This window comes from Daldinia loculata (genome assembly GCF_022478755.1).
Source record: "Daldinia loculata strain CBS 113971 unplaced genomic scaffold F4817scaffold_38, whole genome shotgun sequence".
Classification (NCBI taxonomy): domain Eukaryota; kingdom Fungi; phylum Ascomycota; class Sordariomycetes; order Xylariales; family Hypoxylaceae; genus Daldinia; species Daldinia loculata.
The window spans coordinates 35,193-53,870 of NW_026054892.1; the positions used below are offsets into that span (position 1 = coordinate 35,193).

At 46.9% G+C, this 18,678-nt stretch overlaps 4 protein-coding genes and 1 non-coding gene across 5 annotated transcripts; all 5 read right to left on the bottom strand.

Moving 5' to 3' along the window:
• Window positions 1-367: 367 nt before the first annotated feature.
• F4817DRAFT_169133 (uncharacterized protein) lies at window positions 368-1,491 on the bottom strand. Its single transcript, XM_049298184.1, has 3 exons — window positions 1,318-1,491; window positions 797-1,248; window positions 368-707 (listed from the first exon to the last, which is right to left on the bottom strand). The coding sequence occupies exons 1-3, from the start codon at window positions 1,408-1,410 to the stop codon at window positions 404-406; spliced, it is 849 nt and encodes a 282-aa protein (XP_049157283.1). The 5' UTR covers window positions 1,411-1,491; the 3' UTR covers window positions 368-403.
• An 853-nt stretch (window positions 1,492-2,344) lies between these two features.
• Window positions 2,345-4,702, bottom strand: F4817DRAFT_342921 (putative arylsulfatase). The gene is made up of 5 exons (XM_049303966.1): window positions 4,078-4,702; window positions 3,658-4,005; window positions 3,059-3,560; window positions 2,840-2,949; window positions 2,345-2,779 (listed from the first exon to the last, which is right to left on the bottom strand). Exons 1-5 carry the CDS (start codon window positions 4,579-4,581, stop codon window positions 2,423-2,425), a joined length of 1,821 nt encoding a protein of 606 aa, XP_049157284.1. The 5' UTR covers window positions 4,582-4,702; the 3' UTR covers window positions 2,345-2,422.
• Window positions 4,703-4,712: 10 nt separating this feature from the next.
• On the bottom strand, window positions 4,713-8,713 carry F4817DRAFT_169157 (Med5-domain-containing protein). The gene is made up of 6 exons (XM_049298185.1): window positions 7,793-8,713; window positions 7,472-7,728; window positions 7,359-7,421; window positions 6,794-7,306; window positions 6,200-6,737; window positions 4,713-6,147 (listed from the first exon to the last, which is right to left on the bottom strand). Exons 1-6 carry the CDS (start codon window positions 8,487-8,489, stop codon window positions 5,060-5,062), a joined length of 3,156 nt encoding a protein of 1,051 aa, XP_049157285.1. The 5' UTR covers window positions 8,490-8,713; the 3' UTR covers window positions 4,713-5,059.
• A 304-nt stretch (window positions 8,714-9,017) lies between these two features.
• On the bottom strand, window positions 9,018-10,619 carry F4817DRAFT_342925 (uncharacterized protein). Its single transcript, XM_049303967.1, has 2 exons — window positions 10,399-10,619; window positions 9,018-10,328 (listed from the first exon to the last, which is right to left on the bottom strand). Exon 2 carries the CDS (start codon window positions 10,194-10,196, stop codon window positions 9,459-9,461), a length of 738 nt encoding a protein of 245 aa, XP_049157286.1. The 5' UTR covers window positions 10,197-10,328; window positions 10,399-10,619; the 3' UTR covers window positions 9,018-9,458.
• A 7,492-nt stretch (window positions 10,620-18,111) lies between these two features.
• On the bottom strand, window positions 18,112-18,199 carry F4817DRAFT_t114. The gene has a single exon. It is a non-coding gene; the product is annotated as a tRNA-Arg (tRNA).
• Window positions 18,200-18,678: the final 479 nt, after the last annotated feature.

The following is an 18,678-nucleotide window of genomic DNA, read 5'->3' on the forward strand; positions in this document are numbered from 1 at the left end:
ATATGCATTTGATATTACAGACCCTCTACTCATGAATGTCAAAGACGCAAAATTCATTACGCAAAACCACATTCTTATACGACAGCATAACACACCAAGCAGCATTTCAGGACTTTTCAATGCCAATCCGATTCATGTACATGCAGGTAAGTGAACACTATACAATACACAACGAGGGTCGCTATAGGCATATTACAGCCTCCAAATGTACACCCTATGCTTTGCTCTGCTTTTTAACCTTTTCCCAGTGCCGCAACTCGATGAATGCATTTTTTTCCTTTCCAACCCCCGTGATGACGGATGGATTACCCCACCCTATTCATTTATCCTAACGCGTACCACATGAAGCCCGCTAACAAGCAGTAGACAGCCTTAGCGAAAGGGTCTGCTATGCAGCCAGGTTCTACTCAGAGGCCTTGGCCTTGGTCTTGCTGCTGGCACCGCTCTTGACACGGCGCGCGGCAGGGCGGTTCAGGTGGTCCGAAGGGATCCAGCTCTCGTCGTAACCCTTGTCAGTGCCGGTCGCAGAGCCTTCGCCTCCAGACAGGGGCTCCTTCTCGACAACGGGGGCAGGAGTGCGGCCCTTCTTGCTGGGCTTGGTGCTGGGGGTGCGCTTGGTCTGGGGGAAGAGAGCCTCGATATAGGTCTTATACACGAAGTAACTAGTGCCGGCGAAGGCAGCGGCGAGGACGACGTATAGGAAGATACTATAGTGACGGTGTCAGTGGGTTTCGGTCGTAGGAATGCAAGATGCGAAACAGTTGAAGAAAGAAGCTAGAGAAAGAAAGAAACTTACATCTGAGGATCGAAAATGCTGGTAGGTGCCTCGACGATGCTGACGGTCTGGTCGTACACACCAACCTGGAAGATCTGGTTGGCAGAGTTGCTAACGACAGCAACAATCTGCAGGCGCACATCCTGGGGTAACATATCAAGTACGAAGGAGTAAGGAAGCGACTGCTTCTCGCCAGCGGGGATGGTGATGTCGTAACGGACGGTGGTTAAGTTACGAATAACGGAGGCTGTGGGATTGTCTTCGGGAGTCAGGGCCTTGGGACTGAGGAGCTGACCACCAAGGAAAGCAATCAATATGGGCTCATCCTCGTTGTTGGTCACATCTATCACAGCTTTGGTCGGGCGGCCATTGACAAGCTTCACTCCAAAGATGTCATCGGCTTCGGGGAAGGTAGCGACAACTTCGGCCTTCAACTCGACCTTAGGAGGACTGCCGGCATTGTCGGAAAGGGGCTTCAAAGTAAATCATGTTAGCAGCTAGCTTTCTTATAAATCGATAGATTAGAAAGCTGTTTAACTTACAGACTCGGCATCTGCGTCAGCAGCAGCAGCAGCGAACACAGAGACGACGCGAAGAGCCAGAGCGGCAAGGACAGAATAACGGAGGGCCACCATGTCGGGCAAGAAGACGAGGTAGAATTAGCCGGACGATCAAGAAGAAAAGAAAGGGTGGGATGAAGTTGTTGGAAGAGGAATTTGAGGGAAAGAAGCTCGGAGGAAGAAAGTTGCGAAGGAGCTTCAATTCATTAATTGAATCGGAGAAGGCGTAAGGCGTAGGTTAGCTGCTGCGCAACAGGGAAAATTGGTTGTGTGCAATCTGGTCAAATGCAATGTCCATTGAACGATGGGTCCCTGAATTTGGTTTTGGGCCAATGACGTGACGTTGCGTCAAGACGGGCTGGGCGGTCCTCCTCACCTCCCCCTGCACGTACCGACGCATTACCTCTTGCCAAATGTGGACGGGTGGCTGATGCTCCAAATTCTGGGGACTTGACGTGGCTGCGATTTCACTTAGTTGGCGCGTTGCAATATTAATACCTCTTGTGTATCGGCAACTACCTAACACAGTTTATAGGGAGAGGTAAGTTTAATTTTGAGTTTACCTAGTCTTGCTTCAGAGCACCTCTTTAAACTAACTAGAATTGATTTAGGCCTCCGAATCGGCTGCCTACCTCCTAATGTATACTTTTCTCGCATAATGCCAATGGCTTATCTTGCGAGTTCTATTTAACAACAGGTTGAAACGGTCATCACCTAGAAACTAAAAATTATTAGTTAGCTACAATGATACGCAAATACAATATCCTTCTAAACTCATTCACGTGTATTATTAAATGCTCGCACCGCAAGGTGTTTAAAATGCTGATTATAAGTATGAGTATACATATATCATCGTATGGAAGTACTTTATACTCTCCAGATTATGTAAATACATGTGCATCATAACTGCTTGAGTACGAAGGTCCGGGCCAAAAGTCTTGCACATCTGGTCTTGGCAAGCCATGTGTAAGTACATAGTCCAATGTTGCTCAGTCTCTTTCTCTCGACTCCCCCCCCCCCCCCCCCGGTGGTAGTGGATACCCGGATAAAACATGCATTAACTTTTCATAACTCTTAAAGCTTTACATTATACCCAATCCTCCCACCTCAACCCATCCCTCAAGCCCTCCCACGTCGGACCCTCAGCATCAGGTAAGAACCCATTAGCGCAGTACGCATACTCAACGTGAGCAGCACGAGCCTGCGCCTCGTATAAACTGTCATATTCCGGCTCTAGCGCGTCCGCGAGCGTCTGCACGCCGCCCTCGGGGTGTAATTCCGCCCACGGTCGTTGGCACGTTGAGCCTGCGCAGGTTTTGAGGACTAGTACCAGGGCGTCAAGGCGTGCGGCAACTTTATCTATAGGATATCCAGCTGCTGTGGCTGTTAAAGCGGTAGTATATTCTAAGGAGTCGAGAAGGTTATGGAGTTGGCCTGGGTCGACCTATATAGAGTTAGTTCAATGATATTTTCAATAAGACAATGATGATAACCGAGCACGTACATTTAGATCGTACAACTCGTGCTCGTTGTTGCACCAGACAGAATAGTATAAGTTATACCCCGGCCCTGAGACACGAAGAGCCTTGTAAGTATTATGCTCACGGAGATTTCCTAGATGAGAAGGCAGTGTTAGTTAGATCAGATTCCTCAAATGCATGACCACGTAAGTAAAGGGCAGCGATCTTAAACGAAAAGCAACTCTTTAACTTCTTTAACTCACGGTTATAAATCCCCTCACCCATCGCCATCCCCCAATACTCAATACCCGCATGCTCCCTCCTCTCCCCCCGTCCCTTAACCTCTTCAATCCCCTCCCTCGTCACCGGGATTGCCGCGCCGTCGAAATCGTCCCTCTGCTCAATCCCTAGCAACTCAAAAAATGTCGGCGCGAGATCCGCATGCGTAGTCACCACACCCTCAGCAGTGTAATTGGCCGCAATGCCCGGCCCCCGCACGATCAGTGGCACATTCACGTCCTCCTCGTATCCGCAGCTCTTGCCCGGTTGTAGTCGGTGCTGCCCGATGTGATACCCGTTGTCGCTGCTGTACACGAAGTACGTGTTGTCGAGGATGTTATGCGCGTCGAGCCGCTGGATGAGCCCGTCTACGAGTTCGTCGACGGCTTGGAGAGAGCGCAGACGCTGCCGGTAAAAGTGGTCGTTGTACTCTACGTTGGTGCTGTTTTGCTGCGGTAGCTGGGAGATCCAGTTTGCGCCGGAAGGCTATAAAAGTATGAGAGGTACGCAGCTAAGAATAAGGACAGGGATTATTAAGATATTAAGAAATCCTAGGTGCCACCGCCGAATAGGTTATACGTACTTCATCTGGATTAAAATTATCAGTCCGAGGAACCCTCTCATTTTTGAAAAGGTGCTTGTGCCGCTGAGCGGGTACCGGCTCGGTGAACTCGAAAGGTAGATTATCGAGATCGCGATGACTACCCGAAGCCGAAGCCGAATCCTTCATCACAACATTGGCATGAGGAGCAATCGGTGCGGCGACGAGGAAGAAAGGCTTTCCCGCATCAACAGCTTCATCTAGCAGTCCATACGCTTTCTCCGCTAACACATCAGTGCTATATTGTCCTTCATAACTACGCGGCTCTTCTCCGTTCCGCTGAAACGTGCTGTTTAGATAGTTATACGTATAGGGGTCGAGTAGGAAGTCCTAAGTCTAAGTTAGCTTTAAAACCGAACACCTAAACAAGAAGTACATAGGTAGGAGAGTGGGTGGTAATACCGAGCCCGTAAATCCTCCTGGGGCCGGTGAGTTGTAGTTTTCCACCGTATGCACATTGAACAACTTTCCCGTATAATATACATTATACCCAACCTCCTGTAGCCAGACCGGGAAATAGTTGTCATTGAAGCCTTGAGATACGAATTTAGGATACCCCCCGTACGGCGGTTTCACATCCGTAACATTCGTGTTATGCGCAAACTTCCCCGTCCACAGCGTGACCCTCGATGGACAGCACACAGCTGTTGTTGCGTAGTGGCTACCAAACCGCGTTCCCTGGTCTAATAGATGCTTCTTGACCAATGGCATATAATCTAGCGACGATAAGTGTACGTCCTGATCGTCTGTTAGAACAAACACGACATTAGGTTGAGATCGTGACGGCTGCGTCTCTGTCTCATGGCCGGGACCAAGCGGTTTTTGATCCGGACTTGAGTTTGGCGTAGCTCCAACCAAGCCGGAGCCGGTGGCGCATAACAAAACGGTTAGAGCAGTAGTCCACATTTCTAGCCTTGTATGTACGTTCAAGCGTCCCTTTACATGAGGCAATAATTCATTTCGGAAATAGAATTTCAGTTGAAGATTAGGATTGCAGAACTACGTGAGTTCTTATAGAGATAGTTACATTGTATTTCAATTGTATTTCACATAATGTCTAGAGTGTAGCTATGATGCTAGTTTAGGTAATCAATCGAATAACCTACCTCTTATCTCCAATGACCGCATTGCAGGGGTTGAATTGCGTGCTTGGGAATAGAGGCATTGACAAAAAGCATTAGGTAGGTATTTAAATATGCCAAGCGTAGCTCAACTCTATCATTACCTACCTACCTACTTATCATAGCTATTTCATGCTATATGGCCTTATCTTATAGCCAAAACTCACCCAACCGAGGAAGAGAGTTTTTCCTCCCACGTAAAACGCCTCGCTCACGCCTATGCTTAATCCAATAATAGAAAGGGTATTTATGGCACTACCTACTCAAGTTAAATCCCAGCTGTCAAGGAGATCAGCACCACCACTACCGCCTCCGAGACCGCTAAACATATCGTCGCTTGATCCGAAGTCGATTCCGCCATGGTGACTAGAGTCACCCGGACCGCCGAGATGGCCCATGTCGTGGCCACCGCTTCCGAGATCTAAATTCATGCTTCCGTCATTTGCCCCCAAGCTCTCATTTTGGGCGGCTGCGGCTAACGCATTTCCGAGCGCGTGCGCGTTCTCTCCCAGTCCTAAATTAGCCAGCTCGCCTTGCAGTATCGACTCGGCAGGCGGAGGCATGAGCATCTGCGCCTCGACTTTGCGGTACAGGCGAACGATGATCTCGGCCATGCCCGGATCCGACTTCTGAATGGTTTTGCAATCTTCCGCCTCTGCCCTCAAGGCCGCTTGAAGGGAAATTCGTAACTGTGGAGGTACGTAGGGTCGGTTTGCCGAGTCTAAATGAAGCACCGCTTCTGTTGGTGGCGGTAGATTGGTCACATCAGGAGCGCATATGAGGGCGGTGGCGATATCGTGGGCAATACTTCCGTTACCAGCCTCAGTCTGTACCTTGACTTCTTCTAGGACGATGTATAGAAATCGCTTTGCGCCAAGCATCCGTAAAGCAGTTAGAATCTGGCGATGCGTATATGAAGTTGGCACCACATTAAGGCCTGGATGAACGCTCCACGATACAAAGCTTTGCACCAAATGCCGAACAAGTGCGGCAAGCCCCCCATTCGCTGTACTACACCATGCATCGAGCTCGTTATTAGCAGCGCTGGCAGTTCGTCGCGAGAGGCGGATATTTTCTCTCATCGCTTTAAGCAGAGGCTCTATCGCCTGGTTTTTGGGTTCCCATCGCTGACATGATCGCAGCGAGTAATCCAGCGGTATCGCAATGATGTTTACAACGGAAGATAGCATCGTCTGGGCCTCAGTTGAGCCTTGTTTAGTTAAGAGGACCAGCTGCAAGATCCTAATAACCGCTTTGTGTTCCTGGCCATGGCTAAGCTCCACCCAGAGCAGATTAGACATGTATAGAATTGCCGGCACGAGGGATGGGAGTAGGAACGTATTCACTAAATCTAGGTCCGAATCAGCACGCAATCTAGGAGAGTTTGTTAATTTAAAACTTACATTCAACACCAGTCTTGAGGCTTTCTTCGTCAAGATGGCTTGTGCAATATGCGAGAACAATCTGGTGGAATAGTGTGGGGACAAGTAGATAGAAATCCTGTGGAGGACACGAAGATAACAGTTCGTCCGCCAGCCCACCTGATTCAGTATCGAAAAGGCCGCGTATCCAGCCATCCAAATGGCCGTTCTCTCGATCTGTTAACTCCTCTAGCGGCCTGTTGAGCTGGTGCACGCTGAGTAGTTTGGCTACGAACGAGTCTGATCGAATGCCGAGATCCATGGTCGAAAGATTATAGCGATGAACGAATGCCAATACCAAAAGAAGTACGGACCCGAATTCTTCATAAACGGGTTGATATTCCCCTTGGTCCTCTTCGTAGCGCCAGTGGTTATCCAGTAGCTCGCAGAGAGGATGTAACATAGTAATTGGCTTGCAGAACAGAAGCATTACATCTAGTAGCAGCGGCTTCTTAGCAAGTTGGCTACAGAGAAGCTTCAAGGTCATAGTTTCTTTGTTATTGCAAAGACGACCGATAACCTAGCGTTCTTCCCTTAGCACTCGAGTCTTAATGTTGGTATGGTTCGGGTGCTTACCTCTGCTAGAGCTTGACAAACTGCCCCGACGTTCCCGTCCATATTGTCCAGTTCGCCAATTAGTCGTTGAATCCTTTCCGGATCTCCCATGCATTCCTCGACTAATTGCTCCTTGACATACCGACCTGCCTGTGGTAGAGTTTGATACGTAATTTCGCCGAGTAAACCTTCAATACTTGACTCTGGAATTAACCCATGTAGACAACAAGCAAAACAGAAATCCTGACGAACGCTGTCGGTAAAGGTATTGCTGTTGTGTGTATCATCAAACATGGCAGACAGTGTTGGGAAAGCATTAGTGTCAACATGACTAAGTGCCTCGGTGATACAGAATTGAGCTGACAACGGAGGATACATGGACGTCGCCAACGTTGCTAAAAGCAAGGGTAATTTGTTGATCAAATAAGATCGAAGAAGGTAGCTCGCCTGGTGGCCTTCATTACGAAATACTGCGTTGGCGAGGACATCGAAAGAAGCTAGTATTAGATCAATTGTCGTGGACTGTATATCTCCCTACCTTATGTTAACATATTTCTTCGAACAGCGCGTTGAGCACGACACATACCTGATACCTATTATGCAGATAGTTGAAGAGAGCAGCGTCATCTATCAGGGGTCTCCCAACAAGCTAAACAAAATTAGTCCTTACTTCATAAAGGTGCATTTTCAGAATCCTACTGAGGCATTCAAGTAAATGTATAAGCCAGCTCGCGAGTTAACATTTGGCAGCTCAGGTACGACGAAATTGTCTAGAGCCATCGTCGACTCAATATCATCAAACCCAGAATTGGTGGTGCCCTTGTTCTTATCAGCCGGCTCGAAAGAGGCAAGAGTCTCGGTGCGGAATAGCTCGAGTCGACTGGCAATCTGCGATGCACTCTGGAGGATAGACGGAATAAAGCTTGCTAGGCTTTCGGATAGAGCCCTTCGCGCATCTATATAATGTCAGCCCGGTCAGATTCGTGTTAGGGACGAGAATTGCAAGGCGCAAACACGTACATTTTGCAAACGGACGGCTGAGAGCGTTTAGAAATGTTTGGCTCTCACAGATGGCTAAGAGAAGCATAACAAACGCGGCTCTAGCTGCTTCCATTTCATCCCTGGACTGTGGGCTATGCAATTGGCTCATGACATCGTGCGCAAATGCTGTCGAGGCCGAAGTGAATAATGTCATCCACTGGGCCATCAATTTGCATATTTGTAAGGCATCCCCAGAACTTCCGATACCAGACCCCATCGCGACGGCTTTCGTGAGGCGATAGAAAATAACCTCTTCAGCACCATAAGAATTACCCCATCTTAGATGTGTCTTATCCTCCGAATTCTCTAATGAGCCATTGCCGGCCTTCGAAGCTTGCGCATGTGATGTCGAATACTTGTATAACGCCTTGAGTATAGAAGGAGTGTCTATGAGCTTGTACTTGACTAGACCTTGGAAATACCGTGGGATGCGAGGGTCAAGGCTTTCGGGATTCGAAGGTTGAGGTTTCAAGAAAATGTCGGCGATGATAGCTGGAGGTAATGGATATCTCGAATGCATCATGGGAATATAAGACTCAAAAGTATCCACGTCAAGACGAGACGATAAGCATCTATTAAGGAACTTATCCCACTCCTCTCTCGGATTGACATGGTCTTGTATAGATCTATGTGTCAAGCTGTCCTCCGCCTTCGTCATATCCACATCCATCTCCATCTTCAAATACCGTGTTCAGGTCCTCGAATATCGGATGTTGATTGGTACATTGACGGTGCGTGGTTGATTGGTTTATGTTGGACTCCGTATTGCGTGTTTTTCCTTTATAACAGGTATCATATATTTTATGCGTTATGGTGTTATGTGTATGTTGTGTTTATATGTTGTAACTGTAGGTTTTGAATTCGCGAGGCTGAGCTCTCAGAAATGCGGCAGCGACAAATTGACGTCGGTGGTTATCTTAGCGCTACTACCTTGCCCACTATCGGTAGGTGCTCCGGCTAGGCTACCTAGGTACCTAGGTAGGTCCCTATCTAGTGGCTCTTGTTGCTAATCCGGCCTGGGATCCAGCCAAGGCCAAGGGCACAATTAGGGCTACAACGTGCTAGCTAGGATATGGAGCTTGGGCCACGCATGCTCTACAAAAGACCCGTCAATGGAATGGATGGCAAAAGCCCCCTTATCTTCATGCCGCAACAAGCGAGCCAAATATTAATAAAACGCCACATCCAATACTACGCATATAGGTATTGTAAACAGATTTCGAGTTCAACTTAATTATTATACCTACCGCCCCATTATATCCTACGCAAGACCTAAGATACATGTAGGTATCTACAAAGCTAATCAGTTCGAACCAATCCAGTCTTTTATAGAAAATCGCCCGCGTTTTCCCTTCCCTTCTATCCTGTGGATAAGTATAAGGCGCGTAGCGGTACACTCGAGTCGACCCATTATCCCGAGGGTGCTTAAAGGAAAACCCTCAGCTTGATGATCTCTAGTTAATCATCTCTGGTGCCGTGAAATGAAACCCTTACGCCTGCCTGATCCCTTCCCCCAGAGCAAACCGCATCCAGTCAACCCTTATATCCCGTCTATCCCGTCTAATATCCGGGCATCATGTATCTTGGTTGCCCACTGTCCTCCCAAGGTATGGAGAGACTACATTAGCGATACCCGCTTCGTGTCTCAGGCATCTTCGCTTTTCACAGCTGCCATCTCTCTATCGACATCAGGTGACCTAGGACCGACCATCCAGTCTTGCATTGCCAGCCATTCGCTCCAGTTTGCCTCTGCGCTAACAATCTCTTTCTCCGTGACGTTCTGTAGAGGACGCAGGAAAGGAATGGTCTGCTCATCCGGCATGTCGTATTGGGACTTAACCTTCAGCCAGCCGGCACTCTTAGCGGCGAAGAGGAAATTTCTCCGCTCCACTTCATGAAGGTGCCCTATCCCGGCAACCCAGTCGTCTCCAAAGAACCCATGCAACACACCCGGAAGATCTAAACCAGTTGCTACTAGCCGCCGGATGTATGGCGTCAAAGAGATAGATATTGGTGTACGATTTGGTATTGGAAGAATTGGCGACGGAGACGACACGCCCGCCGGCGATCCAGGCAACTGTGATGAGATAACAGGATGCTGCTGTTTTTGAAAAGGTAATTGTATATTTATGAATGCCGCAACGGCCTGTACCGGACCACTGTGCTGGGCGTGATCCAAAAAGTACCTGACACATGACTGAAATTGCGGGTACCACTCGAGAATGTCGAACTGTGATTCTCGAAACGGGATAAAGGGACCCGAAGGATCTATCCCAGCCGCCATCCCTCGTGATGAGGAAGCCTGCGGAGGTGACCGGGACTGGGACGAGTGAAACGGCATTGGGAATCCGGGAGGCCCACCTCCCTGAGGACGAAATGGCATGCCGTCAAGGTAACGTCGGTAGCTGTGCCTAGTAGATCTAAAAATCCGAGCTGCTGCCTCTCTGTAAAGGAACGAGTTCCGGGAGTGTCTAGTAACACCTAACTGAGGCTTTGAAAAGTCTAGATATAATACCTAGTTCGTGCAAGTGACGGAAAGGTAAGATGTGTAGGTAGTTTATCGAGTAGTAAGAAAGGAAGCGTACCAATCTAAAGCATCGCAGATGCTCCACATCGAATTGACCCGCGGTACGCCAATCAAGAGAGAGGAAGTTAACCGGACGATGGATTTCGATACTAGGTAAAGACGGCGGGCCGTTGAAGGTTTTAATACCACTTTGAAGACTTGTAGCTTGTCCTTGCCTTTTTCATCATCTTCGCCTACATAGACCAGTCCGCTTCGAGTCAAGGGGAAAGGGGAAGCTAGGCTGTAAGTCACTAGGTACCAAAATACCAAGGGAAATAAAGAAGAAATAAAAAAGAAATAAAAAAGAAATAAAACAGAAATAAAAAAGTAAAGTAAAAACAAATCAATGTGACTAGGTCACAAGAGAGGTCACAGTAACCGGCCCTCGGCAGCTGAACCATGAGAACTATACCAGAGGGTCCGCCACTCGCGGCATGTAAACTCGGTTTAACGACAGGATCTAGGTAGATGTAATCATTGTGGGGGGGCGATCACACTTGTGAGGCTTGGTGCTTGTACCGAACAGGGTTGAACTAGTAACAAGAAGGACGAAAAGAGGCATGGTCCGAGAATAGGAACATGTCAAAGCTGCAGAAGCATATATGTACCTAGTAGCAAGTATATTTGCCATGCCTTGCAATTGGATTCCGACCTGGCCGATGTCTGTAGGTCCGTATATATTTTTCAATCCTGTCGGTCCACTTCGATGGGAGCTGCCCAGAAGCAGTATAGGGCGGCTCTAATAGCGATGACGCAAGGAATTGACCTGTCGTCTTACAAAATTTTAGGGTTAGATTCGAATTGGGGGGTCTAGTTGGCGAGGAGCTTTAAGCGAAAATCAAAACATAAAATCAGAACTAGACCCGACTTACATGATAGCTCTCTCATCCAGCACAGTCAAATGCGCGCGGGCGAGCAAGGTAGAAGAGATGGACGATCTCTAAAGCTCGACGTCAGTTTGAATAAGCAGAGCAAGGTATATAAGGATTTGCGAAGCATCTAAGCAGCAGAAAATATGGGACCATGATGGCGATGATCTTGACGAATTGGTGAAGATGAGGCTGCAAGAGACATGCCATGCATATGTTCCTAATGAGGGGTCTGCAAGGTCCTGCGAAGCGTTCCTCAGGGCTTTTTCAAGGGGGTTCAAGTCCCAGATTTGCATAGAGGGTTGAAAGTCAGGGTCGCTGCAGCAAGTGTCATGTAGGTAAGTAGGAACCCCTGTCCTGCTTGGTCAAAGAAAGGAAGAGATCAGAGAGGAGCTAGAGCAAAAGTGAGCCAGTGGATAGAAAGCCTAGATTGAGTTTTTGCGGCGACGACGGGGACGGGACTAAGGGTTGCGCCGGCCCCACTTCCTGGGAACCCCACCAGCTAGGTACCTTAGGTAGGTACTTGTGCGAAAGAAAAACACCCCCTGAAATTGCCCTAAATGCCCTATGTTCAGGTGGGGGTGCAGGAACTTACCGCCATATATCCTCGTAACAGCGCACGTAATCTGGTATAATATAGTACACACTTTACCACACTTACCAACTTTAGTGCCGCTAATCCTCCCGTATAGTTACAACATTCCCACATTCCCACACCTATACTCCTTTGGTACACTTATACACCTTACCTAGGTTGGTAAATGGTGCATACATGTAGGTGCATCTACAGACAACGGAAGCTTCCAACTAAAAACCAAAGGTCATATGTGCATCTCCGACGACCGAACCACTTACATGCAACTTCTCGACTTCAACTAACAAGTGCACCTTTTTACATTAAGACCTTCAGGGGAAAAAACTGTTCTATTTCATCCGTATCGCGTCGTTATACCTTACCTAATATGCACAATAGTCGATTAATCGTTAAGACGATGTACATAGAATGCTTAAGATTTATTTTACCTAGTCTCTGATCTGGTAATCTGCTTTCCCTTCCGAGAATCTGTGCCTCTCGACACCCGGGGCTAGTTCTGAGACAGGGTCGTTACCCTGATGTGCATTCTATCATGTATGGGCTTTCGTTATTACCTGGGTAGCCTTAAGTTCTTTTTAATTGTACACACAATCTAACCCCTCGGAGGTAACCGAGTTATCATTTAATCCTACATCGAAGATCCGATGAAAGAGGGTCACGCGACAAATACGGAAGACATTAAGCGCCGGGAGTACAGTATAACGCCTCGATAATATATGACCTCCCGAATCATTCCAGGAAGTACCTGGAGCTCAAGCGGCTGAGGAGCGGCTTCAGTTACCCCATAAATTTGACTAACAAGGAACTCTTCCGTTAGGATATGTCCCCCTTGTAGGACTCTGGTATTCTCACCCTATACTGACCTATACAGGCTTTTCGGAAAAAGAAATTACAGGACGACTTAGGTAGCCAGTAACAAGTCAATGTTATTTTGGTTCAGCCCTTAGTTGTTCTAGTAGCAAATGGAATGTACTCCGGTCGGTCACGAACACGTTTGAAACAGTGCAAATCCAGAGCCGAGGGGTCAGGTCCTACGAAAGAAGGGACATTACCCAAAATCACCTAACCAAATATATCAAGTCCAGCTTCAACCTGGCCTAGCCACCATTATTGCCCCCTCTAAAAGCATCTTAAACAACAACAATAGAAATCGGCTATTAGTTTAGCCAACTAGTTAGGTATTTGGAATTGTAAACACTACAGCGATCCCAGAACTGTGGCGTCGGAATCGGTTTGTGTCCGTAAATAGGTAATATCTGTCAGGACCCACCAAGCCACAACGTCCGGAACACAGCATCTCCATCGTTCCGGAACGTTGCAGCACCGAATACCAAGCGGATGGGGCATCGGTGATACAGCGGCCATGCTGTGTGTCAACAGCAATAATGGAGCTAGCTTCCGACTACTGGATTAAAATCAGTGTGGACAATGGCCATGACCTTATTTGATACTTGACAAATAATTCTTTTCAATCAACCTGTGAACATCACCTACTAAGACTATTCGACCGGATGTGCCGTAGTGCTTAAGGCTTAGTCTTCACGCCAGCTGACAATGAGGCCAACTAGCACTCTTGATACGACCTAACCTTAGGTACTTACTTGTCTATCAACTAACTATACGTATGGACATCACAAGAAAATCGCCACCGCCGCATAAACTCATTACAGAGTTTTTACGGTACCAGTTTACAATCCCTATCACAATACTCCATGTGCTCTAGCCTGGTTACAACTCACCATAGCCATCCTCAGCTACTCGGGTGCTTTTAATATATAAAACTTTCAGCTATGGGCAAGAAATTAATCGAATATATAAAACTTTCAGCTATGGGCAAGAAATTAATCGAATACGTACTGATCTTCTCGCCTGGATCATGGTTTGACCATCGGCCCCTATGTATATGAGCTTCCAACTAATCTTTTTTAAGCACCTACCTTAGATCACAGTACAGCCAATGATCTCGTCCCTAAGCAGATATTCTTGTACAGCTTCAAAATTTCCGATCTGTAAGTGCTAAAGTGACTTGAATGATCGTTAAAACGGACCGCCACATGATGTAACAAAAGTGAATCCGTACCTGACAATCCGAACCTACGTACTACAGCTTGCTAGCAACAGAAAAAAACGTTCATAGTATTACGGCGCAAATCCAAGACATGGAGGAACGTACATTGCAGTGACGCGCCTCGAAATCAATTCTTCTAAGACCTAGGTGTGCTACTATTGGACGGGATATGCCCCGGCTCTCCGCATGAACGAGCGCAAACGTGAGCAAACAGCGAATTACGTAGCCCTGCAGGCTCGTGAATTCGGTAGACTATCTCGCTAGGCATCACATCCCTGTGAGGCTCGTGAGATCTGCTACTGGGGCTACCGGGGAGCTTCATTAAGGACGGTGCGCTTTGTTTCCTAATTTACGCTGAAAGGTTAGTCGGGGACGCGGGTGACACCTGCAAGGACCTCTGGCAGATACATATAAGACTAGAAATACCTAGGTACACTGGACCATTCTAGGGGTCTTCGTGTTCTTACGGAAATCATCATGCAGGGACCCCCCCCTCTCCGGGCTCATCGTTTCTCTTCTGATTGGGGCGATCCGCAGACAAAGCAGTTTGCAGGAGTATCGAGGCATAAATAGCATTAGGTACTTGGTACTGACGCCTCACTTTTCTCCGGGGGGAATGGGGGCAGGGGGTAGGTTGTGGCTCGTCTTCGAAATGACTGTCGGCTCAAGCCATGCGGCCCGAGTCCTTGGACCCGATCCCGTCCGTCCCAGACGTCTGGGTTCGATGCCGTAACTTGCTGCACCTGCTACCGCCCGTCGAGCTAATACGGATGTTGATCGGTCGACTGCGGCAAAATTACTTTAAAGGGAGGACGTCTAATTACCATCGGATTCCAAGAAAGTGAGGCAGCCTCAGGGGAACTACATATTAACGATATCATTCGCTTCTACGTGAAGCCTGTTCGTAGGCAAATTACTCACAATATAGTGGTTAACTAAACCGGCAATTCTGAAACATCTTACTTTTACCAGCTTCTAAATAACTACCGATTGGGTATAGGGAATTATCAGCATTCTCTAAGTGAACTTGCAGATATACATCAGCTCTCGTTACCAGAGGTACCCTGTATACCGTCAGATTACACACGTGCAGTAAGTAGCTTACAATGATTAATACAACACGGCATTATAGCAGATATTAATAGCTCTCTAGGTATCAAAGGGCAGCTATACAACTATCTAGTCTCGAAAGAGGTGCATCAAACCAACCTAAATCGAAGCTTTACTTAATAAGTTATACAAAGGAGAGACAATGATGGAATCAGTTCCTTCTTGTTTGAACATTGTTACTAGGTTTATTGAATTGACCAATTGGAGTTTGTCCTGTTACGTTACTGACAGGGGCAGCTTCGAGCTCCTATACCTTGGTACGTAATTTCATTTTCCTCCTCGGCCGAGACATCTTCCGTTAGCTGCCTACAATACGGAATAAATACTCAGTAAACTAGATCTCTACATAGAAAAGTGCTAGAACTCCCTTATTCGCGATCAGTACAACTTTGTGTCTGAGCTTCCACGCCTCGAACAGCTAGGTAAACGACACCTTGGGGCAAGGGGTTCCCGCGATCTGGTCAATTATGTACGTGTTCCCCGACGATCGCAGACGGGGGTCCAGCAAACACGTCCAGGGTCGTCGCCCATACAGACGCGTTCGAGGCACGCAAGCCCTACCATGATAATCCGTATGATGCACCCTGTTCGCTGCTGTCAACCGCCACAGCACGGGGGTCAACATGTTCTTTTCGGAGGAGGGGGAAGGCTACCCTAATAAGGCTATCGTAACTCCGACGACGGAAACAGGAACCCCCTAGACAGCCGGAGAGCGGTTCAATGCGCGCGCACGCGCACGTACATTACATTTCATTACAAGTAGCTGGACACTTACATCATCCCGTCGTATGGGGAATAGTCGTGGTAATATCCCGCCCTTCCCGCCCTGCATACGATACCCTTTCTGACTTCTACTTTGGATACCTTTACATGTGTGCGTACATGCATACGAGCCTACAACCGTTTAAACCCCGGCCGGCCCCAGTTAACGGGAAGTCCACGAGGTCGCGATGCCGTAACCCGCACTCCCCGGTTTGGGTACCCTGGCTACATACGATCTCCATCATACTTCTTTCGCAGCCTGCTTTTGCTGGATATTGGAGTGGGATGCGTGTGGCGTCCGCATATGCTGTGATACCACACCCCTAGCTCCGCGGCGCGGCTTACTTTTGGAGTTTTTCTCGTACGAGTTTTCTTTGTCTATATCCGCCGTACCTATGTAGTGCGCCAATAGCGGATTTTCCGCGCAAGGCTTACATAGGTTAGGTATCTCCTCGCGATCGCTGGTTCGACCTGCCAGGTACCTGGAACGGTTGCTGATCGACAACTATCGGTCGGTCAGAAATGACAAAGTAGACAGATCTGCGTAGTAGATGGGTACGGTTTCATTACTTCCGGAACGAAACCCATTGCATGAAGCTAAAAGAAGGGGAAGAAAAATACCTAGGTATGTGCGTAGACATGTCGATCCCCCCTTCACCACCCATCCTTCTTTGTAAGTGGTGAGGCTGGTGAGCTTACTTTTCGCCTCAGTGGGACCACGATGAGAGATGCAATGCGTAGCTACCTATCAAATATTTACATGTTTAGATAATTGCATTCATGGTCGATTGCATCCTGTCTCGGAATAATCGCCTCTATCGTATGAACAGGAACATCGTTCCCTGTTCTCATCCATGGTATGGCTGTGAAAAAGGTTTATCGGTATGTGTTAGGTGGTGATGCCACGCAATGAATGGCGAGAAACAAAAGTTCTACCTATCCAAGTCACGCCGTTGTTCTTCATTCGCTTTAGTATGAGTAGCCACGCTCGAAAATAAGCACACCCATAACTCATGCTCATCATAGAAAATCTTACGTCAAAGTAGTACATGATGCTTATTATCGGCCTAAGAGAGAATCTGGTTACGTATCGGTTCGGCTAGTCAAAAATATACGGGTGAATCATACGCCCATCACAACTCTGCCAGAGAAGAGGCTTCCTCGCCATAGTCCTCTCTTTAGGGGATACTGTCTTATATTGCCCTTGCGCACCTACATGGTAGATAGACTTGAGCTGTAGGTACGTGAAATACCGATTATTCATAAGTATTAAGTACCTAGATACCTATATGAGAAGAACATGGTAATTTATATAATCCCCAGAGAAGTCCGTATATTAGAGATGAGAAAGAATCCCGAGGCCTGTAAACATGTATTCGTTCCATAATGGTAACAAGAACGCAGGAACTCATGCTGGACTTCATCTAGAGATATGACGGTAATCCATCAGGCGTTTTCGAATTTATCATATCGGGAGCCACAGAGTAAAGGCTCAAGGATAGGGTATGATGGCGTGAGGGGCGGTTTTACGAAAATATGTTATCCCCTTAGGTGTGAGTAAACCATGGTATGCACTCCTTTGAACCTGACTGGCCCAAGCCGTTTATAATGTTACCTGAAGAATGTGCCAATTGTTCGTTGAGTCTTAATTCGTCGGTTTCAGTGGAGATTATAAGTGTCCCTAAGGCAACTAATGAAATAGATTTTGCTTAATCATAAGAAACTACCGTAGTCTCTTAGCTGAGGATTTATTGTTGATACCTACATCTATGTCATCAGTTCATAACTTTGAAATCAGTTGATTTTATTCTGAAGTTTGGTAGCGCTTTATATTTCCTGCTCTACCTGAATCTACCACTTGTCGGCAATCTAGTACCATACTAAACCAACCTTAATAGATGATTCTAATACAACTATTAACGGTAGCATCATATGAGACTTTTTCGAACTAAATATTCTGGCGAGAACGTCTACTACAATTTGGTTTAAATATAGCAGCTTTTAAATTTTATAAATATGGTCAAAAAGTTAGATCAATATTGGATTGGGTTGACTGCATCTTATCAAACTTTGGGCTTGAGTTTGTATAGTAGTCCATTGAACCACCACCCTAGATAAAGCCATTAAAAACAAGGGGCTGATAATTTACTTTTATATTCGCTTCTACAGTAGAAAGTTGCAAGGCGCTATAGATAGACACCTCATTATTTCATCGAGCTGCGCATGTGTTAGAGGTACATAACCTAGGGTATTTACAGGTACATACTCGGAAAACATACGAATAGGAACCAAAAAGGAATGACCTCAAAAATATAATTAAAAAAAAATCACCGTACCCCGGACTCGAACCGAGAATCTTCGGCTTATTGGCTTGTGCAATAGAAGGCCGACGAGTTAACCATTTCTCTAGTACGGCGTTACAACATGACCACTTGTGTGGAAGTTGCGGTTGCAGCTGCAGTTGCGGTTGCTGTTGCTGTTAGTGTTTATTAAAATAGCTTTTGTACCACTTGCCGTGGGAAACTAGAAAAGCCTGTATGAGGTAGAAATAGGTTTGAGGCTGTAAACAATACTTAGCAAACTACACCCGACAGGTTACAAGTCCAATGCAAAGTCAATGTATCTAATGTCCCTAACAGTCTCTATACTTGGATCATCTTTTTAGGTCTCTATTCAAATTTCCATATATTACCCTTAGCTAATTCAACTTAATTGAAATATACTTATCTCTATTTTATTTCGCTGATTATTTTCTCAGGAGAAATAAGACGTGCGTTTTCTATTCTCCTCAGAGGCAACCACACAATGCACAAGTGTGAGCCTGACGTCACACAAGCTATCTCCGAAAAAATACCGGCGCAGCTGCGCAACTAGAGGGTAATTACCAATTCCCAC